The 26,197-nt window shown below is 44.5% G+C and overlaps 2 protein-coding genes across 2 annotated transcripts in view; one reads left to right on the forward strand and one right to left on the reverse strand.

The window, feature by feature from the left end:
- Nucleotides 1–15,573, reverse strand: part of LOC119172950 (protein strawberry notch homolog 1-like) — a 66,670-nt gene extending 51,097 nt beyond the window's left edge. Inside the window, exons 1-2 of the mRNA XM_037424092.2 lie at nt 15,380–15,573; nt 794–928 (exon numbers count right to left, since the gene is read on the reverse strand). Of these exons, the coding sequence (XP_037279989.2) occupies nt 794–901 (108 nt within the window). The 5' untranslated portion in view covers nt 902–928; nt 15,380–15,573. The remainder of the gene's footprint in view (nt 1–793; nt 929–15,379) is intronic.
- A 393-nt stretch (nt 15,574–15,966) lies between these two features.
- Nucleotides 15,967–25,169, forward strand: Set8 (SET domain containing 8). Its single transcript, XM_037424082.2, has 6 exons — nt 15,967–16,139; nt 17,514–18,036; nt 20,963–21,044; nt 21,125–21,184; nt 22,659–22,849; nt 24,802–25,169. The coding sequence occupies exons 1-6, from the start codon at nt 16,130–16,132 to the stop codon at nt 25,010–25,012; spliced, it is 1,077 nt and encodes a 358-aa protein (XP_037279979.2). The 5' UTR covers nt 15,967–16,129; the 3' UTR covers nt 25,013–25,169.
- The last annotated feature ends 1,028 nt before the right edge of the window (nt 25,170–26,197 follow it).

A 26,197-nucleotide genomic window follows, 5' to 3' on the forward strand; every position in this document is an offset into this window, starting at 1 on the left:
TTAAAAACTCCAATACCAAGTTACATTAATAATTGCTTATCTCCAGATAAATCTTGTCAAAACAGGAGAGAGGAAAAAAGATACAAAGTAGACTGTCATTTGTCAGGGGTAGAAGTGGAATTTAGTGTTTTGGAGGAGCTTTGGAGCAGGTTCGGAGCACCAAAGGCAGCGTTTCGGAGCAATGCAAGAAGCCACCTGTATGCGTGCAACAAGCGGCTTCGTGCTTTTCGCGACCCAGCAGTCTACAGCGACGGCAGCGAGGACATTGTCGCCTGAAAGGCCGCGGATGCTTGCGAAAAATCTGATCACAAAAACATTTTGCACATCTGACAAGATGAGGGCCCCGGTAGCGATTAGGGCTCTAGGTGATGTAAATAAAGGTGTGCTATGTTTTCGTTTTTCTGTTTTTGAATTAAAAAAAAAGTAACATGGGCTAGCCTATATTAGAATATTTCTTTTTTTTTTGTATAACACTATAAGTATGAATCGGCCTAGTCGGTGTTTACATCTATACATTCCAAATTATGCCTACTTAATAGATTTATTTGAAGTCTGCAAATGCTCTTATTGCGAAATGGCACTAACCTGTCCACAAGAAATCAAACCCATTCATTAACAGAGCACCACTCATCTTTCAAGCTTCCCGAGACTAAAAAATCCAGCTGCTTGAAAATACACATAGCACCACCACGACAAACGACACGCACACCTAAAGCAAGTGGGTTACCATACACGAGAGAAAACGACATAGACAAAAAGAGAGATCGCAGCTTTGACAAACAGCACAACTCACATAGCGTGACAAGTTTTGACTGGGGTCCAGCGCATGGTTGTTGGCCATTTCCTCCGCCCCGATTCCAGACTCATCCAGAGCTGCTGACAAGAGGTCTGGAGTCTCCATCCCGCTTGTTCTTTCACTCCCTGCAAGCTGCACATCAGAGTGAACAAGGACATTATACAGCGGAAAGGAGGTCATAGGACCCCCAAGACAGTGACGAGTACAAAAAGAACTATTCCACACCATTCAAGTACCACCTGATTCAAGCAACACGAGAAGACCAGCCATTTTTAAATGGAGAAGGTGCTCCAGTACAATTGTCTCGTCCTATTTCCTTTGCACAGCGGGGCCCTCTGCTAAGCATAGTATAGAAAAGCAAGGAAGTGGTACTAGGGTGAAGACATGGCATAGCCACGACCACCCTCGAATCTCTTTCCCACCCCTCTCTATACCATACTGCACACGACTGTGCTATAGTTTACACTCACCTCACTTTCCTCATCACACTCGATTCCCTTTCCAAACCCAATCTATAATGCACTATGCATGGCCTAACTATGCTACAAGATACTTGGCATATGCCTTGTTTTCTGTGGTGCATAAACTATATTATACAAGGCTATGCTATGCTTACCCTTTCCCATATTCCCTACCTTCACCTTCTTATACCTCCCCCTTGACGTACTATACGTGCATGGCTATGCTGTAAGCTGCTTGGCATAAGAGTTCTTGGTGGTTTCCCACAAAATCTTGCCAAGCTTAAACAACTCTGCTGTTAAACGAACAGCAAAACCATGAACTGATTATCACCATAGAAACTTAAAAAGGTGTACCGTATGAAAAACAATTCCAAAGTTGTAGGTGGCAGAAGACAATTTGTGCAATCTGGTATGCTACATGACCTCGTCAATTGATATATCAACGAATACACAATAATGAGAATTCGTCTCCCCCTTCATCTACAGCATGTAGATTTTTATGCTTTCCATTTAACGTCACTTTTATGTATGCAATTGGACAGCAGTGTCCGGCCCGATGGGCTTATGAAGGTCAAAGTTTGACTCGTCTAACTTATATTTTCAGCACAGGCCAATGGTGCTCAAACTAACCCTTCACGTAAAAGACACACATCTGTACATGCTACTTAACTTTCCCATTTCTGTTCCCTAGTGGCAATAAAAATGCAATGAAGGTTGAGGCAACGGTAAATTAAGTTTTCTAGATATTTAACTATAGGTCTTAATCTTACCTCTCAAAGCTTTTTTCTTCTCCCTTCTCTAGCTACCTGAAATTAAATACCTGAAGATAGAGGGTGTTATTTAAACTGCAGATAGATTGCTAAGCTGAAGCTGAACTCCATGCCCTCACAAGTTTTCTTATCGAGCTTTGGTTTCTTTATCTAAATATCAATGAAAGATTACTAGATAATGGTTGTAAGCAGGAAAATCATTGGGCTTGTTTGGGAACTAGTTCTTTTGTAGCGCGAAGGCATAAAAAATAAGGGCGATGCGGCCTCGTGGGCAGAGCTTATATTCATTCTTAGGTTGTCGCCAACTATAAGATTTGCCACACGCTGCAATCACAATCTCTCTTCACTCGTCCCAACGAAAGCGCTGGAAGCTAAGCAGGGATGTATGAGCGGGGGCAAACAAAAATCAACACGCGCGCCTCGTGGCATTGAACTCTTTTTTCATTTTCAAATACACGGCTTTTTCAGTGCGATCGTGCGCGCACGCATGGACAAGTGACTGCCTCTCGCGGCGTTCTCTGTAACGACCGAGCGCACCATGTTCAAATCAGCCAATGGCTGATAGAAGGGCAATCTTTGTGTGATTTTTGAGCATTTTCTGTCATTTGTCAAAGGAAGAGAAAGCAATTTTTAGCTGACTGATAATTTATTGTGAATTCCAGGCCACAAGCTGCGCTATAACATTTGGCTCGCGTGTTCTCGGGAGCCTCCACTACCGATTGGCAGCGTTTTCTGAACATGCTCAAAAAGTGTTGCAGCGCCCTTTCAATGAACTGAACACCCTTGTGTTATTAGAGTTTCAGCAAGTTGTAAAAATACAAGTTGTGACAACAGAAACCTCCTCCTCTCCAGCTCGCTGCTCTCAAAAGTGCATCCCCTAATCAACAGGTGCATCCACAATAATTTCTTGAGAGGGCCTTTGTGTGGTTGGGGTGCCTTTACACATAGTTTCTAAAATTAACTAGAGAAGACTCAGTCGCTCCGATTGTTCCACGACCATGGGTATGATGGATAGTACACACATTTGCCTAGTCTTCATACTTGCAGGTGGCGAATCGTACTTGCGGCTGCATTTATTGCTGTGTTTCGGTTTTGTTTTGAAAGAAACATTCAACCCTTTTGAACTTCCTGACTCGATTTGGAAAGATAAGTCTAAAAGAATAAGGTGGTGAAATGCAACCGCTAAACATTTGCTGCTTTATGTTTTGTGAGAAAACAACTCCAAGCCACACAAACACACACGGAGCCAAAAGGAGGCCAGAAGTATGGAGATTAGACAAATCCATGCACTACCCATCATTCCCATGCTTGCTGAAGCGCCGTGCGTTGTAGCTCCCATAGACACTAGCGCCAGAGTTCCCTCTAATGTATATTAGGAAACTGTATGGGAATTAGGAGCGGCGGAAGCACAACCACCAGCTAGAGAGGAGGAAGGATAGAGCAGTCTCGTACAGTATTTGCGGTCCCCCCTCATGCTTCGCGGGCCCCAATTCTGCTCCTACTCGCTTGGCTACAGCGGTGCAGCCAGGGGGTGGCACACCTGGTCTTTGTCATCGCTTTTGGAAAACTGGAGACAGAACGAATGAACGAATACGCAACGTGCCGTAAATTTACAAAAAGTTTTAGCACGATGCCTAATACGGTACACAAATACGGGAACAATGCGCAGCTTGACAGACCACAAGGCGTGACAACACCACAGTAATTTCGCAAAAGCTTTCATGTTGTTGGCGTGCTTTCACTGGTAAAAGGTCAACGACCGGAAACGGAGTGCCAGACAGAACTACGCCTTCTAATGCCAGCCGTCAACCGCTCTCTCAACCCGCTTAGTTCCCTCTACGGTTCCCAGAACCACTGTAGTTAACAATGCTCCCTCCCGGCAAAGAGAAAGCCTCGGAGCTTTTGCAAAGGGGAGAGTAGGATGAATTGGGAGGTAGAAAATGGAACACGTGCAAACTACAGGCGCCTCAACGATTACAATGTCACGGGCACGCGCACTGACAGCCCATCAAAAATACAGCTAACTGCTGAAACTGTTTATCGGTACAGTGACAGCTGCGAAATGTAATTTCGAAGTTTTCGTCATAGGCCCATGTGCTCAGATTTGGGTGCACGTTAAAGAACCCCAGGTGGTCAAAAATTCTGGGGTCCTCCACTACGGCGTCTCTCATAATCATGTGGTGGTTTTGGGACGTTATATCAATTAAATCATCAAAGTTTTTGTCAGATTTTGAAATTTTTTTTTTGTTCCGTGTCTCTTAACGCGTAGACCAACAGGCAGCAATGAGGCGTGACAACTCCACAATGAAATTTTGAACAAGCTTTCTCGGTCTCGAAGTGCTTTGCTACCATGTAGGGGATTGCAAAAGGACTTGATTTCGGACAAGTTGGTGCAGATGACGGAGGTGTAAAAAACATTTCGTGAAACAGTAGTTCTTCCTTCTCTACTCCTCCTGTTTCACAAAATGTTTTGCACCTCAGTCATTTGCATCAAAAAAGGGGAGTCGGTGAGCACGGCAACTCTCTCGAAGAGGGCACCGGCAAAAGCACAACGAGCAAGAAAGGAGGAGCGCTACCATAACGCTGTCCATACAAGTGCCTGTTTGTTCACTCACACAATCTGCCGCATGTTTCGGTAACTTGCTAAGAGACTACTGAATAGCGGGTCTCCCCCCCCCCACCCCTCATTCACACCATTAGTAGGCGCACCCAGCGTCTGGCACCGTGTTCCCTATAACTTGGAAGATGTACAAAGCATGTCATCAGCGAGCCGAGAGCGCGTTTCACCAGGTGCTCGAAAAGGGTTAAGAAAAATACGGCTACCGAAAAACGAGCGTAGGCCACAGATTCGTGGGCTACACTTCTGTAGTTGTTGGTAGTTAGCAAGGCAATGAAAAAACAAATCTCGAGACACTGCATGAACTCTAGCTCGATCGCACAGAGCAAGAAAACTGTGACATTAGATTAGCGGTGGTGCCTTCTCGTGTTCCTCCGAGTTCACCCTTCGTGCGGCTGGTGAACAAAGAAAATAGTGGGGGGGGGGGGGGGGGGGGCAAGAAACAAGGGTACTGGGCGACTGCTTGTCCTCCCTTTCACTGATGCTAATGAGCGTCACAGTGGCCGCCACATTTGGGTTCTTAAGACAAAAGGACCTGTGACATCGCGTCAATACTATGTGAAGCGAAATTAAATGAACTGTCAGCATTTATTAGGCACCGTATGCTGAGCTTACAATAGTCCCCGTGCAACTCAATCAAAAACAGTGTACAACATCGTCAATACGCTATTATTCCATCTGCAACACAGCATAGATTGACAAGCCTGCATGCGGACCCAATTAGGTTGAAGTGGTAATGACTATGGTGGAGTGGTAACAATAAACAAAAAGATTGTTATGGGCCCTTACAACAATAATAAGAGGGCCATCTCTTCCCTTACATACATTTAATAAAAAACAAGGGCCATCTCTCGTCATACATGTTACATTGGCTGCACTTCTTAACGGAGATCCCCGGCCGTACCAACATTGCCCTTATTTATAATAACTGATGGTGTTTTCACTTGAAAAACAATGGTATAATTATGACGAAATATACGCCATTATTTTGCAATATTAAGCACCCGCTTGCGTATACTTTGAAAACAACTCTATACTCGCTCTGCTGCTAGAATGTTTTCCACCAGAAATCCTTGTTCCCAGACTGGTTTTTCATACGTTTACACTACCTCCACATTTCGGAGAAGGCTTTTAATAACACACTGCAAGAATGTTGCACCTCAGTGCAAGTTCAGTGTTGTACTAAGCAAATTATAGAAACAAAATAGAATAAAAAAGAAGTTTGCAAGCTAATATTTGTGAAAAATAAATTATGAGTGGTAACAGCGCACAAACTAATGGGACGAACAGAAGAGACACAAACAAGCGCTCGTGAGTTTGTGCGCTGTTACCGCCTATATTGTATCACCAACTAGCCCAACTATCAGTCTTGCTTGGAAAATAAACTTGCTCACACATGAGGAGCACTATTTCGCAAGCAGCTGCCGGTTACTCTCCAACCGATAAACAGTCATTTCAACAACATATACGAAGTGTCCATGCACGATATTGACAATGCTACATGTTTCTGTTTTCGCACCTCAGGTCAGGGACATTCTGTGTTAAAAGCAATACGATGGAGCCCATTTTCTGACACACGCAGGACTGTCCAAGACAGTGAATCATCGCCGGGTTCTGTTCTGCTATATTAGTTTTAGAACTACATCCACAGAAAAGGTTACAACAGATTGGCTCCGATCTTATTTTTAATTGTAGTCGGGCGACTTGTAAACGAAAACCATTCACCCTACCAATAACTATCCAATTCAGACGCTGAAAAAAACAGGTAAGCACTTAGCTCGTACAATAGCTTTGAATGTTCCACTAACATACTAGTACACATTTCTTTAATTCCTAGCAGCTAAAAAACTAATCTTCCTTTTCAAATCAAGAACTTCTCGTTAGGATGACAAACATAGCACTGAGGACACTGACAGACTCGCTCGCTGGATTTCGTGCCGACCGGTTGTGCCCCCGCGATCTCCGACGACAGCACAGATCTGGCCGACTGGCTCTCTCCGAATGGTGCCCCGTCCTCGGACTCCTATGACCGTGTCCATTTTCCCCATCTTCTCCTTACTTCCGCCGTTCCCTGTCTCTGCGCCTCGCTCTCTCCTTCCTCTCTCTCTCTACCATTTAATCCTATCCTTTTAGTCCCCTCCTTTACCCCTAACCTTTGTGAGCTACTGTTGAGGTGTCGCACTCTGATGCAGACAGTTACGGGGCTCACTTTTATGTTCTTTTCATTTAAAAATTACTCACACTGAACACAAATCACGTGATTTATATATGACTACCTCATCTTCCCCAAAAAAAATCATGGTTGCAATGGTCGAGCAAGGAAAGTTTGAATAGCGACGGAAAACAATCGGTCAGGTAAGTTCGCTTTGTTAAACTTTTAGTGAAAACAACCTCAATGAAACCAACAATGATTACCCTACCTCAACACCCCCTCTACCCTTTTTCATACAGATAATGACTTTATGGGGTACTATCGATCGTTTCTGCTCAAAGCGTTTGAAGAACGGGTACTGAAAACTCTTATGCGCACTAGCGCCCAACAGAAGAGATGGCAGCACCCACTAACAAGGTTGGCACAAATGCCAGCTGAAGAGAAGCAAGGTCAAATCGGCATTATTATATGCTATAATTGAAAAATAATAAACACACAAGTTAACTGAGTGGCCCCTTTGTCGTTATTATTTAATTACTTAGGGCTTTGCGGCTGGTTGGTACCGCACCAGCGTAGACGACAGTGCGTACACCGACATAATGAAGACAATTTCAAAGCTTAGCGACCAAAAATATATTCTCAATTTTCATATATGTACATAGATATGATATAGACTCGATCAAGATAACTAGTTGGTGATCATCAAAATCGGCCCCACCAACAGCACATTGCAACTGTTTCGGCCGCAGAACAAGGTTACGACAACCTATCGCCCCGATGAACGAAAATTGTTCCTTGCGCAAGTCCCTATAAGAAAATTACACTACGCCCAAACTTTTCGCACGAGCGCTCGCACCTGCCGCTTGGCTACAGCGGCAAACAAGATGAACGCTGGTCAACGAGAGACTACTGCACTGCACGCGGCCACGTTTCGCCCGAGGCAGCTGACCAGAGCACGTGCTCAGATGGACATGCGAACATTGCAACGCTACAACGTTGCAGCTGCTCCGATCAACACTTTGCATGGTACTGACAAAAGTATACCCATCTTCAAGCGGGTTTTCTCGTTATTTTCGCAATATCTCGTCCCCACATCGCGCGAGGACAGATGGAGCTGCACCTTCTGCAGCGCACTGCTTCACACTCGTGCCACGGTTGGCCGAAGCAGGGACATAGAGAAAGAAGAAGACAAGAGTGGACACTCCGCGAAACCTGGCCTCAGGAAGTGCGTCACGACTACGTAACGAACTAGTGCTCTCACCAAACGTCAGAGGGCGCAAGCGCAAAAAAAAACAGTTATAATCAATGCAACAGAATCGTTTTTACAAAATAATAATTATACGCCCAAATTTGGTATGTTCTTTATACATAAAAACAATTTATTGAACACACCTTACGCGATTGTTTTTCTTCAGCCGTACTGTCATAAACACCATCTACCCAGCGACAAGCCCATGCATGACTGACAGCGAGAAGCTTTCGTCGCTTTCGTCAACGTCGGCTGCGTCGGCGTTTTCGTGCGTGAGATAACAGGTGAGGCACGTTTTCAAGCGAAGCTTGTTGAATGACATGTTGTTGGTCTTGTTGGGTCATTTTTTCAGAAAACGGTTACACTTGCGCGAATAAGACACCATGCGACAAACATAGAAAGATGCACACACACACGTTGCGCTTCGAGTGTGCGAGTTTGTTTCTTACGTGGCGTCTCATTCACGCAGTTGTAACCTTTTTCTGAAGCTTGTAAGGACTGGGAGGTTCGCTAAAAAGAAAGTTTGTGGCTCTATGCGGCGGCTAGACGGGAACATTGTGCAACGTATGCAGTATAGCAAAGGCGGCACGGCGTCAAGCCGAGGCGACGCGTGCTGCGTCTGCTACGGACGCGAGCGTCTGTGCGCTGAGCGTAGCTGGGCAGCTAGGTCATAGGCTCGGTGCAAAATATTGAGAAGCATTCGCTGGGCCTCGCATGCTTCACGACGCGTTTCCCGAAGGCTCGGAACACGAATAATTCTTGGTGTGCCGGAGGCAAATCTAGACTAGCCAAGTGGCCATCATCTTCGTTTTTTCGCTAGCCTTGTGCCACTAGTGCAAGCTGCTCACAAATTTTTTTGACGTTTCCAATATAATTTTACCGCATGAATTTCAACTAACATTTTTCTTCCCAAGGTACTGCTGATACTGCGTACGTACGAAGGTGTTCTAAAGTTCCCAGGCCGCGATACCATTGCATTACAAGGGATAGCGGCCTGGAAACTTCTGAAGATCTTTGTACGTGGTCTTGACGTATATCTTTGCAAGTCAGAGTTTTATGGGTCAGAGATGTATCACTGGTTTTGTATTGTGCATCGATTAGCTAATCATTCAAAGGGGTTTGTTGGTACACTTATGACGTGCACATATCTTTTTCGTAATTTGACAGCGAAGCATCCACTTAATAACATTTTCAGACCGCGCTGACGCCATGCCGTCCGGCGGTCCAAGCTACGGCAGCTACTGCTGTGTATCGTGGTGCTTCAACAATGGCAGAACCCACAAGAAGCCTGGGACGAGTTTCTTCCGCATACCACGGGACGGCAGGTGTGTTAAAGCTTTTGTATGGTTTGCATGTCTTTAGCTTTACTGTTCGTACTTGCTCAGTGAAGGTAAAAATAAAAAATCACTATTCAAGCACTTCCCCTTTCAGCTGATAGTTCATTGCAAATGCAGGATGAAAGCATGGATGCAGTATGCTGGACACGATGATCTCCTGAGTAAGCCGGCCAGCCTATTGTACGCAACGTACAGGGTTTGTAGCGACCATTTTACTGCTCAAAGATTCATGGACCCTGGGCACACAAGGCTTACAAGAATGGCTGTTCCCAGTGTGCAACCAGCTGCACCATGTAAGTGATTGACTGAAACTCAAATATGTGCAATAGCAGCCACTTGTATTGAATCAGTGGCGACAGTTGATTGTGAAGATCTTTGTAGCCGATGGAGAAGCCTCACTATAGAAGTAACACTTGGAAAGTCTTAAATTTTGTGAATTGTGGGCTATTACCTTCCTAACAGCAGCTTTACATTTCTGTCGTTTTTTGATGCTCTTGACCTGCGCAACTTGTTTTAAAAGACTTTAAAGGGCTATTTCACGTTATCTTCAAGCCTGTGTGCACATGTACGTATACCTTTCATCAGTGAAAGCTGCCACTGTTGATAATTCCAAAAATCACAAATTACTTGTTTCCTAGTTGGTGCCTTCTCTTTTCTTCCACGTTCGACCAATTTATGTGGTTGAAAGAGCTGTTTAAGTTTCCCCATGCTACAAGCTTTGTAACTTGTACCAACTGCACATATATGCAGGATCTCTGAGCGTCGCTTCAAGTAGTGACTGTGACATGGCTGCAGAAGCTGCACTGCAAGGTGCGGATGAGCTTCAGTTTGTGTTATTTTAAGCCTCTTACTGATACATTGTCGTAATTTCATTTCTTCAGGACCTGCGGTAGAGGCTTCAAAAAGCGGCTCCCACACATTGAGGTGCCCCGATGAACAGGGTGCGTTCAGTGTCGCAATTTCTTTTTTTTTTTTACTGAAATTGACTGTTGACCAAACCTCTGCAGGTGGCAGCTCCCTTGTAGCTGGTGAAAGAATTTCCGCTGACTTCGTCTTGCCGGAGAAAACCTTAACCAGTCATTCAGCTCTCACAAAAGGAACTTGTGTGACCGGTAAGTTGTATGTTCACTTCAACACCAGAGTGGATTGATATAGAGACTTCCGCAGGCCGCTCGCAAGATTGTTCCGACAGCACTGTCCGAGGCACTGAACAAGCTTCACTAAACCCTCCAGAAGACGTCTCCGCCAACAGCTCCACGCCTGAGTGCCCTAGAGAAAATGGTGACTATGCTTTTATTGCAGCTGTTTTTAATGTGCTATTTTATGTTTAGGACATTCTGAGGAAACTATCCTCAAAAGGACACTACGTGTGCACTTACAAAATGTAAGGGTGGACTCTCAGTGATTTTTTTTTTTTTGTGCATTGTCAACATTGTGAATGGTTTGTTTTTAGGTAGTGGAATCGAAAACTTTGCACCACAGAAAGTTGTGCACCTTGGGTCTGAAAGAGCGAGGAAAGTGCTCGTATGGGATTAGTTGTTCTTCGCTTTTACATCCATTTTTTGTTTATTGCAGTGCGTTCCTGTGTGCCAGTGACAATGTCTCCATCAATGAAGTACAAGCAAACCATTAAACATCTGCAATCCAAAGTAGCAGCACAGCGGAAAACTATCAAAAGACTGCGGAGACAGCCTCACCAAGCACAGTCATCGACTTCAAAGGCCCTTGAAGTTATCCGACCGCACGTCACCGAGGACGTTTTTAAACTTCTTTCTGCACATGTTCACTTGAGGCCCAAACGCAAGGGCAAGCGGTTTTCCGTGTGGTTCAAGAAATTTGCTCTTCACTTAAACTTCCGAGGTCCGCGAGCATACTGATTTCTGGCTCCATATTTTTCTTTGCCCTCCCGGCGTTCATTAAGGAGGTGGCTAGCAAATGTAAAGATGACTCTAGGCATAATTCCAGGAATCCTTTCTTCCATTGCAACAAATACTCAAGCTTGGAATGAACGGGACCGAGTGTGCGCTTTAGTTTTCAACGAAATAGCACTCAAAACGAATTTGTACTATGATGCTGCAAGAGACGTTGTCCAGGGTTTTACAGATGATGGCACTCATCGCACTTCAACTATCGCTGATCGAGCACTGGTTTTTCTTCTTGTTGGCGTTTCGAGAAAGTGGGTTCAACCGGTTGCTTTTACTATAGGGCACACATCAACACCATCATCTGTTATGCATAACTTGCTGGTGTCACTCATTTTGGAGCTTAGGAGCATTATTATTGCAGTGAAAGCAGTCATTTGTGACCAGGGCAGTTCAAATGTAAGTCTCGCTAACCAACTAAGAGTGACTGTAGCAAAGCCTTTTTTTGAAGTTAATGGTGAGCGGGTATATTACATTTTTGATGTTCCGCATTTAATTAAAACAACGCGCAATAATGTCCAAGCACACAAGTTATACATTGGGGATGACATCGTTAACTGGTCGCACATTGTAAGCCTTTACCAATCCTCACATGAGTTGCGGTTGCGATTGGCTCCAAAGTTGACTGAACGGCACGTTCATCAGAAACCTTTTTCTAATATGAAGGTCAGCAGACCAACTCAGGTCCTCAGTGCATCAGTTTCGATTGCTATCACGGCATTGGTGTATGCGAAGGTGCTGCCTGCCTCGGCCATCACTACAGCTCAATTTTGTGATCGGATGGACAGGATTTTCGATGCCTTGAACAGCTCGAGTAAAAAAAGAACTTCGCAAAAGCTGCGGCATGCAATCATGAAAAATGATTCAGAGCTGATTGACTTCCTCCGGGGCCAGCTTCCCTGGATTGCATCATGGCAGTTTGTTGGCAGACGTCAACCACAAACCATCGTAGGTTGGCAAATTACAATTCAGGCAATTTGTCAACTATGGGACGACCTCTCCAAAAATTACAAATTTGAATACCTGTTAACACGCAGGCTTCAACAGGATCCTCTGGAGAACATATTTGGCCACATTAGGCAAAAACAGGGTTGCAACACCAACCCCAATGTAGCACAATTTATTTGTGGCCTGAAGCACATCTGTATAAGAAAACTCTTCAAGCTGTCAGAATACGGAAATGTCGAGGATGATGAATGTGACCTCCTCCAGGAGCAGCTCTCGCCATTCTCCCTCACCAGTGCGTCTCTTGTGGATAATGAGGAGTGTGAACAGCCACAGCCTGACGACTTTCCCGCTCTAGACGATCTCTCTGAACTTGCGACAAACGTTCACTCCCATATTATCGATGACTCCGCTGCATATTATGTAGCTGGTTTTCTCATCAAACACTTCCTTCGGAATGCATGTGACGGTTGCAGTTGCCCACAGTTACTGAAAGACGACAGTGAGACGCTTAAGGGTACCCACCAGTATTTCACAATGCTCAAAGCATACCACGTCCCCAGCAAACTTTTTGGGAAACTCACTGTGCCATCAGAAGCAGCTTTTTCATACGTACAACAACTTGAATCTCACTTTCTTGCCATAATTGAGACCACTACACATCACCTGAAAGTGTGCGATGTTTTGTATCACCATCTGTCAAGTGTTGGCGATTTTCATTTCTGCTCTGCTGGGTGTCGCGCGAAGTTTCTGAAAATGTTTTGTCAGGTTCGTTTATGTTGGCATGTGCGTTTTGTGAACCGAAACTTAGATAGGGTTAGGTTCCAGTCTTCAATCTCAGGCATACAGCTTGACAAGTTCAAAGGTTAGCAATTAGCGGCGGGTTTACACTAAAGTATTCGAGTTGAGCCGAATCCTGCAATAGCTTTGTTATGTTATTACTTCGTCACAGCAGACTTCAATATGGTCTTGTATGCTTATATTCAGCTCAACTGGACTAGCCACTCCTTCGTTGCATACATTGTTTAGGTTACTCGCTATGAGGAGTAGGGACACTGTGTATTCGCTCGAAGTGATTTGCATAACCTTAAAAAGAATGTTGGGTATCCTGTCTGTATTCTTGTAGCAAATGCGGGCGAACTGTACACTTTACTGTGGCTCGCTTGGTCACTGTGTATGCTTTATCTCTCCAGCTCAAGTAATATATCGATAACAAAACCGCTTGTTGAAATGTCTTCGAGCGGGTAAGGAACACAGTATGAAGTGGGCATGGTTCACGTTATCACGCTTTTCGTATTTTAGCTTCTCATCAACCTCCTCATCTCGCCCATCAAAATTTTCAAAAGAATACTCAAACTTGTAGCGTTTGATGGGGCTGCGGACGCTGCCATTTTATTTTTATATAGCTTTTGAGTGATAAAGTACGATGTAGAGCCTTTGTGAAAAATAATGAGCCAAAGTGGTTTCCTTCTGCTATTTATTAGCCCTGTAATACCGCTCTCGTAGCACCAATTAAGGTCCACAATTCTGGATAAGTGATGACTACAATCTATTTTAGCTCGCAAACGTCACAGCAACACCCAGACGCAAATCACTTGGGATCTTAAGTTTTTGATGAAGGCGACACATAACAAAAGCCACAAAACCTGCCAGTGTTGTAGCATAAAGTTTGTCTTTCACGTAGTGAGCAAGCTGCAAAGCCCTACCTTTCTGAGGACAAGCAGGCATCAAGTCTGCTTTTTTCATTTTGGACTAGCTTTTCTTAAGCACAGCCAGCACACTGCACCTTTGCCTTTCTGCTATATTGTGTCGTGTGGTTTCTGTGTGCTCTTTTTTTATATGCATTATTTCGGTTAACCCCAGGCGTGATTCGCGACTTCATTGCTGTGTATATGTCACTTCTTCCTTCATCAGCATTGTGCGCTGTGTTTTTGCCATAGATCCTTACTTACCCACTGGCCCGGTGTGTCATACTTCACCAGCTTTTCGGCTTCTGCAAACTCTAGCGATGTGTGCGTTGTCTGTGTTCTCTCTGTATTTGTTACAATTTATTTGTAAGGCGAGATGCATTTGTTGTCTACCTTTGTCATATTGTGCTTTTTATATTCTCAGACTCTACCTTGCCTTTGAATAAAACATTCCGGATACTCTGTCTCTTTGACTGATATATACATTGATCACTCGTTCCAAAAGAAAAACACTAGCGCGATGAATAAAACCGTAGTGAATTATCATTACCTGCATCTCTTTTTATTATAACTTAATCGAAATAAAAATTACGTCACGACCGATTCGCACGAACCACTGAACAAAACAAAACAGGGAATCGCTAAATCAAAACGACCTACAAAAACTATCCATTAGGGCGATGAATAGTGGTCTGAAATCATGAACTTTCGTCATAGCCAAACGTCGGTTATGCAAAGTAATTCAAAATTTGCGCCAGTGAAACCGAAACAGGAAGCGCACGCCACTTGCTCTCACCAACCACTAGGTGTGCTAGGGTCGATTGGGCCGCTGGGGTCTACGGGAGTGTCCACTCTTAACCTTTATTTCTCTATGGCAGGGACTCGAGCTACGAGAACTGCCCGTTTACTAACCAACGAAGAGCACAAGGCGCGGAACTTGTCACAGAGACGCAATCTAATCGAAGCCGGTAAGAAAAAAAATCAATACAGTACAACTTGCGATTCGTTGGACGGATGCAGCTGTAAAACCTTCAAAGCATCCCTTGAAGTTTACACGACCCGCGCTTTCCGTAATATAGCAACAAAACGCGCAATCACGCACGATAACAACAACAAAAAAACGCCGCTTAGAATAAACAAACACAAAAAATATTGGCGCTGAAGCTGCGGCAACAAAAAAAAAAGAAAAAAAGGCCCGCCCGATGCTTGCAAACAATGACAAGTCGAAGCTCTAGGCATAAGAGAAAGGTCAACTGGAATCGCTAAAGCGTACGCCGGCGAGAGAGCTTACATTTTGGATCGTACGCCGCGTTTATGTAATTAACTACGACTTTATTGCAGGCTAGTGACTAAGCCTAACCAATACTGCGAGAATCGGCATCGGCGATTGGCAAAACCGCGCACAGTACAGGCCAGAGGGGCGCGATGCAAGTCGCTCTCACCTCAGCGTTTCGTGGTAACCCGGTTGGCGTCGGCGGATTGTCACTCAAGTCGAGCACAACACGAGAACGAGCAGCATTTTACTTCTACATCTGCAGATCCACACAACCGAATAAAAGCCCCGAAACACAGGCTGCGGCGAGCAAGGCCTTTCATTCCTCGCCCAGGGCGAGCGCTAGTTTCGCACCAGCGCTCGTGACGCTGTCCTCCTCTCCCACTGAGTTACGACGCGACACCTGCCGTGCCTGCCGAGCGAAAAAAAAATTTTCTAGAAGGCTTCACTGTTTTTGTGTTTATTAAACGCATTCTTAATATTACTAGCCATTGTTAGCGCGTCAAAGTGGTAATGTTTAAGGTTCAATAAAGTTTAAACACAAGTTTCGGCAAGCCACTTAGAAATATAATATTTATAAAGAATATTGTAGGCGTTCACTAGCGCCACGCTCTTGTTTTGTGTTTGTGTTTTCAGCGAATCTGTGAGGAAGCCGGCGGTTTCTGTGCCTAGCGGGAAAGCCGTTTTGCGATTGTCTGTTGTGATTGTGCTGCTGTGGGCATTTTGAAAAGGGTATATGGTTTTCTCCCGGGGATCGCGAAGCGCCGCGTGTGTGATGTGGCCGCATTAGTCTCTGCTGTCCTTATCAGTGGTAACATTTGATGAATGGCTCTACGTCGACCTCTTGCGACGGTGCTCAGAGCTGCTGGTGCGGGCAACGGGATCGCCGCCGCCACCTCCCAAGGCGTGAACTGGGGCAATGGTGAAAGGTCGGTTGAAAAAAGGAAAAAAAGAAGAAATACGCTACTTTGTCCGCTTAGCAGACGTTGTTTTCGTCTTCGGCCAGCATTGTTCGCGCGAATTGGCTCGTTTGAACGCGTGCACACGTGCTGTCAGAAGCACAAATTCAAAATGGCCTGTCGACGTTGGAGCCGAGCAGCAAAAGTTGGCGGGATTTTTTGTTGTTGGAGTCTTGATCGGTGCCAACGCAGGCTGCACACGTCTGGCGGCTGCGCTCATATCGTCGATTTTATAGTTGCGTGCAGCGTTTCTTTTCCTTCGTTGGCTACTGCATTGTGATTTATTCCTATTTAACGTAATATTATGGCTTACACAGAAACTTCTCTATTTTTTTCTAGCGTGCGCTTGGACGCACTGGTCGACAGTACACGGTCTTCAATTTTCGCCGTTCCGGAGTTGTTGAAGAAGCAACGTAGTAATTTGCACAGTTCAGGATGTGAACTTAAATCTTTGGCGTAAAACATTATAATCAGCGGCTCCTGTTAACGCATCTAAGTGCGCTTGTTTTATTTCATCACGCCGACGCCGCGTTTCCAAGTTGTGCCCGGGATCGTAAACCTTTTGTGGCGAAGATCTCATGATTGATTGATATGTGGGGTTTAACGGGCGGAGATCTCGTAAATCGCTCACAATTGTTTGATTAGCGCCTTTAGCAAGCGTGAGCGCGAGAGTTGCGCGTAAGGTGGTCGGTAAAGCTGTGCTGTCTATCAAGACCAAGCTATTGTAACTCTTGTCAGGTTGCAGTTTCCTTGTGCCATTGTAGCCCTTGAAGGATGTTTTTTTTTTTTTTTGTGCAAGCTTCACGCCTTATGTTTAAAACGTCTGGTGTTCATTTTTTTTAGCACCGTACCCTACCTTCAGCGTATATGCAACCGATTCCCAGATGCATCACCTCCACCTATCCATCACCCGTAAATACCTTGTTGTCTTCAATGTTCGTGAAACTAGTGAGATACGGCAAAATTATTTCTCAGATGCTTTGTGCACTTGCAGATAGCTCTGTCTGTGGGATCTCTGCATTGGTACCTGTGAGGTATATGAATAAATGATTTCAACGTAAAGCTGCGTTATGTAGTCACTGTGAGTAGGTGCATAGCCTGCTGTGTGTGATGCTCTGTACATGATTGTGCATCAGTGGCAACATGTCACGAAAACCGCATTATAGAAAGATTGTCCAAATGTAACACCAGTAACACCACCTACTTCATTTAGGCCAATATTTATATCTGTAGAAATGTATTTCTTTAATTTCTATGTTGGGGGCCACTGTGAATATCTCTTGATTAAATAGCGGAGCATTTCTGGGGCTGTCACAACTGCTAATGTTACATCTGTTTCCACAGGACGAAAAAAGTGCGCTACGAACCCTACTCGCAGCAAGAAGAGTGCGCCCGCTTCATGTCGCTCCGGTGATGTCAACGCTTCAGTGAAACAGAAGGATGGCAAATCGACCGTGGCCAGTGCCACCAGGACTTCACCGCCGGTCACCAGAAGCACTCGGATAGACGACTACTTCCCCGTTCTGGGGGCCGAAATGGCGACTGCCGAAGAGGTAGCGAGCGAGCACAGTTACTCACGGCGGCGCCCCATCAAGAGGGAGCCCCCCTGCCCGCTTCAGCAGCTAGTGGAACCCGAGGTTCAAATTCCGTGCCCGGACGCTGCAGCGCTTCCCGCCGGCCTGAGCCTTACGGCCACGCAGCCCCCCTCGCCCCCATCTGTGGACACAAAAACGCCCGCTGTTGTGGTGCACAGGACCTACCAGGACAGGAGCAAAAGTGCCTCCAGAGCTACGAACAAGCCAGCCACTAAGGTCACTGTCAAGGCTCCTGTGGCAGCAGAGCACGACCCCTTAAAGGTGGCAAAAAGGTAGGGAAAATTGCCCGTTTTCAATTCGTTCCAAGGGCTAACAAAATTATCGTAGCTTGCACTAAGTCTTGCAAGACTGAGTCACAGCAGAGCTGCTGGGCATCTAGCTGGCACTGGCTTGGCTAAGCTTCTACCTTCTCGCATGTCTCTTTCCCTACATTTGCTATACTGTACTATATCTGGTTAGGCTTGCTCTCTCCTGACACACATGGGCCACAGAAGTTGGGCAAGTCCCACTGCTCACGACACTGGTCTACCAAAAATTGCGGGAAGACATGGGCAAAGAACACTGATTAGGAGCCACAGCTTCTTTTGATGACTATCTTTACCGAGTGCTTAGCGAGTGAGCATGCGCCAGTGCCGACATTGGTGGAGCCACCGACTTGACTGAGGAGGTCTCTTAGCCTCTTGTAGTCTTGCCCCTCAGAACTCCAAGAAAGTCTTTGTATGTACAACATGCCAGCAAACCTCAGCCATAACAGCTCTGCTGTGAAATGTAGACTGCAGTATCTCTGTGGTGCACCTTTCACATTATGACCAGAAAGAGCTTGCAGTGCGCTGGTAGTGGTAGCTTTGAGCAGTCTCCACTGTACCATGACACTGGTCCTTGGCCTCTTGACATCATAGCCAGTGCAAGCATGCCCAAGCCTAAGGTTATGCCTCTCCTGGGATAATGCATCTGTGTAACGAAGTTTTTGTTGAATCTTGCTTAACATACGTAGTTTGTGTGAGTGCCCGTAGCCTCTGGGAGTGAACTAGGCTAATACATTACAAGTGGGTCATTTCAACCAGCCTGGGAATTTATTTTTGGCCTAGTTGGTATTGCTGACTGTATAACATTCTACCGCTTTAAAAAAAACGCACGCAAAGGAGAGACATGAACATGGTGCCATGGGCAGCACTTGCAGGTCTGCTCTCGCTCCACTGCTAAAGGATTTGCGGGTAGTGGTGTAAAACATGCTACCGCGTACACCAAATGAAAGACAAGAGTTGTCTACCAGATCCCTTTGACATGCGGCAGGTATTATGTTGAACAGACTGGCCGCTGTATAAACGTACAAGCCATGGAACATGACCGAAATGTAAAGAAAGTTAGCTTGTGCATTGCAAGGTCTGCAAATGCGAATCACGATTTAATAAAGCGACGATCTGGGCATACGCAAGTATCAGACAGCACTGAAGTTACAAGATGCCTTATATATACCATTAAGTTGGGTGTTGAATGTATTAGTGGCATTTCAATACTGCTGCAGTCTTCTGAGATAAGATAGTTTGAAAGGTGGGTAAGTTATGCAGTGCTGGCTATTCAGCGAATGTTTGGGTTACTTTTATGTATATCACTGTTTCATGCCTAAAATAAATCTGTTGGAAGTGCTGCCCATGTCATAGTGTTCATGTCTTTGTTTGTGTGTTTTTTTATAGCAGCAGAATGTCATACAGCAACCAGCCTGCTATAGTACTGCAAAGAAGCCTGCTGAATATTTTATTCGAACTTGTTTCTCGCATTAAATGCCACAAGCACTAGGCAGAAGGCCTCAACTCTAAATTTGTCATGAAACAAGCATGAAAATTAGCTGACATAACATTGTCAACAAACTTGTGCCCACAATGTTGCAAATCACAGACAGAAATGACCTGGGAGTTCCAACGCCTTCTATCACACATTGCTGTATCACACTAGCACACACAGCATAAGGGTTATATTGTAGCAGTTTACCTACCTTTTGGAATGTTTCATGTCTTGGCAGACTTAGAAATCGTGACGAAAGCTTGTTCTCCTGCCTAAAAAATTTTTATCATCAATTGTTATGTCCAAACATTACCTGCCATGGTAGTTATGGCGCAAGACTACTGATGCGCTGGTCGTAGAATCAAATCCGCACCACGGTGGTTGCATGTACTACTAAACAACAATGAAACGATCTACATTTGCGGATATAATATGCCTGCACACTATATGTTGCTACTTGAATGCAAGTTTGCGTGTATCTTTTTAAAATCCAAGTCAGTGATCATAGTCACTCCTGTTATTCCTTGAGATGCTGTAGTAGGAATGTGGAAAGGCGATGCTGCTAGTGAACAGGCAAACGAGAAACTTAATTAACACATGCACGCAAAAAAAGGCACGACTACCTCTACTTAGATGGGCAGCCATTTTATTTTGTCACTTTTATGCGTTGTTAAGCTGCCGAGATAGGGGCGTAGAGTCAACTTGTATCTTGTATGGCAGAACTTCTTTCCATATTCGTTGCTTTAGTTGTGTTGCCTCCACATTGGTTATTACAGCAGCATTTTCAAGTATAGATGTGTAATTAAGCTTTTTACATAAGCCCTCCGTCTAGGAATTTCAAACCTGCCATTGTTAACTTCTGACAACCGGTTCGACAACCAGGACCCCGCAACATGTGTACATCCTCACCTCCCCACTGCTTCCTTATTTTCTTTTCATTCACAGAATGCCTGTTCCTTCTTCACTCATACAATTCGTCACAGCCCACCTCTCCCACTCTCTTGCACCCACATATCCAATATTGCCCCCTCCCCCTTCTTTGTTAGGATAGAGGAGAGGGTATGAAGCGAAGACAAACTAGGACTAAAAAAAATCAGTTCTGTTCTAGCCTTGAAGAAGACAAGTCCGCTTGTCAAAATGTCGGCTCGCTACAACCTCTGTTTACGGATTTTTCATCACAAGCTTCCATCTTTCCTTTCCTGCCGTTTTTGTGCTGTTAAAAACAAGCGACTTTGTGACACGAGAACTGATTGAGCTAGGCTTTTGTGTATACTGTGAGTGAATAAGTAAACTTGGAAGTAAGCAAATGATTGCCGGAGCAAAGTATGACAGTTATGGGAGCTTCATCACATGAGTGTTTGCTCTTTCATTTGTCTTGTGGCCACTTAACAACCAGCTGCGGCTTCTTCTTTGCAGAAAAACTGAGGTGCCATGCCACTCCCTGACAGAGTACTTTTCCATCCGAAGGAGTGGACGCAAGACGAAGGCCACACTTGTGGTGAGCGTGATTCAGCAGTGTAAAGTGACAGTAGAACAACTCGCATGGACACATTCTCATTTAATTTTTTCTCTCAACAGAAAGAGAAACAGAAGCAGGTTGAAGATGCAATTTTGAACGGCATTGAAGAAGGCTTCCAGGTAATAAAATAGTGTGCTTTTTATGTTGTTTGTGTTGTAACAACCTTGCCCCCTTGGAATGAGCAACCTGACTAACTGAAAGCTGCATCCTTATGTATTTCGCTTTTGCCATCGTTGATTGTATTTATTTGTGTAGACCAGTGCTCTATTTGTCTTCCCACTCTCGCATTCCCACTAGACCACCATGGCGGGTGGAGCCGCGCCGTGGTGGTCTAGTGGCTGAGGTGCTTGGCTGCTGACCCGCAGGTCGCGGCATCGAATCCCGGCTGCGGCGGCTGCATTTCCGATAGAGGCGAAAATGTTGTAGGTCCGTGTGCTCAGATTTGGGTGCATGTTAAAGAACCCCAGGTGGTCGAAATTTCCGGAGCCCTCCACTACGGCGTCTCTCATAATGATATGGTGGTTTTGGGACATTAAATCCTACAAATCAATCATTATTTATGTGGAGCCTTGATGTGCTGGTGGTCAATTGATGTGAGCAGTTCTGCTTGTGGCCGCAGAACATTTCCAGTCGCTAGGACCACAGTGTGAATGAGCATTTATGTTCTGTGGTCCAAATCTTTTTTTCATATTTATGACTACTGTTCAAGTGTTGCGAGCATCTGTTGATAAGTTGCCATGCCTTGAACCTGCATTCATTGAATTAACAATAAAGAACACCTCTATTTAAAGGGACACTAAAAAATAATTACTTGTTTAGGTTGAACAAACTGCACTCTGAGAACTCTAATACCATATGTCTCATTATCATACAATCAATATTACTGGAGAAAATCAAGGTCGAAGTTTCATTTTTAATTTTTGCGCCGAAATATCGATGCATGACGTAACAAATTTCAAAACGTTTTTTTTTTTTTCATTTATTCGACGTTGGCTCAATTAAACTTTCTGAAACTGTTGTATGCTAGGTCTGTGGCTTCCACAGATGACAATGTACTTCATTTTTATCAATTTATGAGCCATGCAGGATCCGGTAAATGTTTGGTGTGGGAGTCTGAGGGCGACGTCTTACCCACTTTTTTTTTTTCAGGCTTTTTCTTGTTCATTAGGCGTCATGTCGCGGTAAAAGTGGTGTTTTTGGGATTGGGAAATTGTACTTCACTAATACGCAAAAAAATCGTTTTGCTCTTTATTGTCCCTTTAAGACATTCATGTTACTAAGCAGGCTTTATTTCTCTATATTGGACTTACAGCCTCTGAGAGTTTTCATTGTTAACGAGCAGTGAAGAATAAGTATCACCTATGCATGAGCAAGCTTTAGATTTCACTGCGATTGCCGATTCATAACTTGACCATCGAAATGAATGCATTTCTACTTCGCAGACTAAGTGCACAACGGCTGCCTGAATAAGGTTTGCTGGCGGCTACCTGAATTATCAGTTGACCTCGCATATGATCATAATCCTTGTTCACTTTGAGTTCACTTAACAGTGATGAGCATGATTTCCCGTCTACCTCTTCCAACCTTATAAAGGTCGTAGAGCTTGCTGACAAGGGCCGGGGAGTGACTACGTCTCGGCCACTGAAAGCCGGTGACTTTGTGCTGGAGTACGCTGGTGAACTCATTGACGTGCAAGAGGCAAAGCTGCGCGAACAGATCTACGCCACTGACTCATCAATCGGGTGCTACATGTACTACTTCACCTGCAGGAACAAACAGTATTGGTGAGTGCTTAGCCTCTTTTATGCCCACTTGTCTAAGTGACAAATCTTGACAGATCAGTCTAGAGGAGCGAGTCGTAGCTGGTCTGACTGGCTGAAGTACTTATATGTTATTTCGGTTGAAAAAAAATTGCCATCTATTGTGTTAAATGTAGAAACGTCTTGAGAGAGGCTAACATGTAGTTGCAATGCAGTTATATTCTGAAGTTTATTTCTCTTTTTATATTTACTCTCAAACCTTATAACAAAGTTGCATCTTACACAAAAATAAGTTCATTATATTTGAAAATTGTTTATAAAGGTATATTCCCAACACTATATCTATGGGAAGACTATTCTTCATTTACTTCGTTATAATTATTTCATTATGTCTGGGTTTGCTATATCAATGTTTGAGTGTATATAATTTGAAACATGGGGGTGAAAAGCACACATGGGTTCTGTTGGTTCTAACATGCTATTCAGCATGGAACAAGCTGTTTGGTAGCAATACAAACTTAGCAGGCTAAAGAAGCTACTTATGCATGGGTTTAGCATCAGTCCTCCCTTTTCATGGTCCCACGGTGCTTGCGCCTTTTCCCTCCCTCTGTGGAAAAGTCTCTAAGCAATGTGGTAGAGTTTTCACAAGCACTTTTATCTCAATATAAGGCATTTGTTCTGGCAATACAGGCTGACTCAGACCACCCTGCAAGGCTCTGCCACAGTCGGGTTAGACTGCAACTGCGCGCTCGCTTATTGCAGCCTTCGCATCGGGTGTATTACATGCCTCTCGCTGCTGCTTTGAGGGGAGGCACTGACCCTCCTCAGCTGATCCATGCGGCGTGTGCAATGCCAGCACATGAGTTTGGGCACACTTCATTGTGTTGAAAAACAAGTTGCCTAATCGTTAAAGGTGCAAAAATAATTTTGACTTCTTATATGTGCTGTGTGCATCGAGCTTAAGTTTATCGAACAAACATATAAATGCCAGGAGTACAGCCATCAAACATGTAGACATTCTGAGGTCTGGAAATAAATATTCATTGCTCATAAGCACTGGCAATAGTTGAGCATTTTCAAGTGAAAATTTTGCCAGACTTCACAAATGTCTTGTTCACAAGCTAAAATGCTTCCCAGTTGGCTTGTGTGCGTAGGTGGAATGCTTGTCATTTGTGTCAGTCAGTTTGTGTGATTTACGAGAAGAATTCTTGACAATTTTTCGGCTATGAGATCTGCGGATTGTCGGGAGTGGCTATCGTCAATGCCTTCAGGGCAGCTTAGGATAGGAGCGCGTTGCAAGTAGGGCTGGACTGCTGTTTTCAAAACTTCTCGCACATTCCTGCGTGGCAGGTGGGCAGAGGCCTTATGCAGACTTGTCGTTGATGATGAGATTGTCTCTTGCAATATTCTCCTGCCATTTTTCGCACAGCTCAGCACTGCTTGGCAATCGGTGGGGGAAGGGGGGAACGGCTGTTTTCTTTAAACAGGACTTGCAACACGGAACACAGCAATACACCATCACACAGCTAATATATTATATCCATGTACGTACTGTGCGTACTTAAGGTTGCACTCGAGTCGAGAAATCACTGCAGACTGAACACTGAGAAAGCATCGAGCAAAATGCGGCCGCAATGGGCAAATCTCAGGATAAAGCAAGCCACACTAGAAAAAAAGGGAAATTGACAACAACCTGCTTGAGCAGTCGAATTTAGATCATTCGAACTCAAAGGGGCCCAAAAATTTGTTGGAATTAAAAGAAGTGCATTGACAAGGGGTTCCCCTTTATTCTGTTGCACTATGATTGTCCTGCACATGCAGCTGCGATGACGAAGCCACAATTTCTTGTTGAACAGCTGTTAGCAGCAGCACTTCGAGTTGTGGCATGTAAAGGCATGTTAAATGCAGTGAAGTGCACATCACGCGACATGTGAAGTGTCATTCGATCGTCTCATCAAGATGTGCCTTATGTGCAGTGTTGACGCCACGAAAGAAACTGGCCGGCTTGGACGGCTTGTGAACCACAGCAAGCGAGGCAACCTAAAGACGCAGACCTGCATTATCAAGGGCGTACCTCACTTGGTGCTCGTGGCCCAACGTAACATTGAAGCCGGAGAGGAACTGCTGTACGACTACGGAGACCGCAGCAAGGCGTCACTCCAGTTTCACCCCTGGTTGGCATTGTAGCCAGCTCTCCACGGTGGCAGCTTCGTAAAGAGTCGGCACAGCAGTGATCCGGGGTGCACGCCTTTCTGCCTGGGTTTTTTTTTTTTTCCCCAGTGTTTTACAGAGCCTTCCCTGCCAGGGCCCTGCCGTTGTTCTAACACACGTGTCTCTATTTATACGGCTCACAGAAGTGTTGTTTGACAGAGCAGTGTCGTTTTGATAATCCAACAAACAAGGTGTAAAGTGTATACCTATTAGTCTTGGACAGCAAACACAGCTTTGTGTAATGCATAGCAGCCCTATTTGCTGGGCGTCTTGGTGTGTTCAAGTGAAGGTACAGAACTGATTAGAGTGCAAGGAGAGAAAGAGGACTGCTACCGTACCATTGTCTATGTTCTAGTACGTGGCTCTTTATCTTCACAAAGTATTGTTCTAAGCTACTCATTTGTGAAGCAAGCTTCTCGAAGGCGACTTTACAGCTGACGACTATAGGCACAAGATATCTCTGCTCCTTGCCATCATTTGGACACAATTGTTACCCTCCTTACCATTAATTGGGAATAATTCCAACATGATCAGTGCTAGCATCAAGGTAGAATCTCGCAGTGATTAACTATGCACATGGGTCGATGGATGGAGAAATAGCGAGAGAAAATTAATTGTTCAGAAAGTATGAGCATGATGCAGTTATAAAAAGAACTATGAGAAGGAAGATGCAAACCCGTATGTCACAAGTATGTGAAACCTTGCCAGCATGATGTTGAATGCACTGAACAATGCTACACTGATCACAACTCTCGCATGTGATGTAGTATCAGACAATGAATGTTTCTCTGGTAATGCTACGACACTTTTAATGTCCACTTTGGCTCACAGCCAAGTTACAATTTAAGGCCAGCTTGTTTACAAGGATGCTAAGCAATGTGCCTGAACGCTGTAATATTTCTGCACTGCATCACAATTTAGCTGGTCATTTGGAGGCTGCCTTATTTTCATTTTATGCAAATTGGGCATGCATCATCAGTGGGCTAGTGCGAATAGCAAATTTTAGGTTCGAAGTGAATTCGAAGTGAATAGTGATTTTAGTCAAATAATTTTGTAATAATGATTTTGTCGAATTCAAATAGTACATATGTCAGGTATTACAATTAAAAATGGGCATATTTATCATTACCCAACTAACCTGCACAATATATTTTTAGGAAC

The sequence above is a fragment of the Rhipicephalus microplus genome, chromosome 3 (assembly GCF_043290135.1).
Source record: "Rhipicephalus microplus isolate Deutch F79 chromosome 3, USDA_Rmic, whole genome shotgun sequence".
NCBI classification, from domain to species: domain Eukaryota; kingdom Metazoa; phylum Arthropoda; class Arachnida; order Ixodida; family Ixodidae; genus Rhipicephalus; species Rhipicephalus microplus.

Excerpts from the sequence above, each read along its gene's own strand:
- Set8 (XM_037424082.2), top strand. Across the intron at positions 18,037-20,962 it reads CCCTTAAAGGTGGCAAAAAG|AAAAACTGAGGTGCCATGCC; the intron begins GTAGGGAAAATT and ends TCTTCTTTGCAG. Across the intron at positions 22,850-24,801 it reads TGCAGGAACAAACAGTATTG|TGTTGACGCCACGAAAGAAA; the intron begins GTGAGTGCTTAG and ends CCTTATGTGCAG.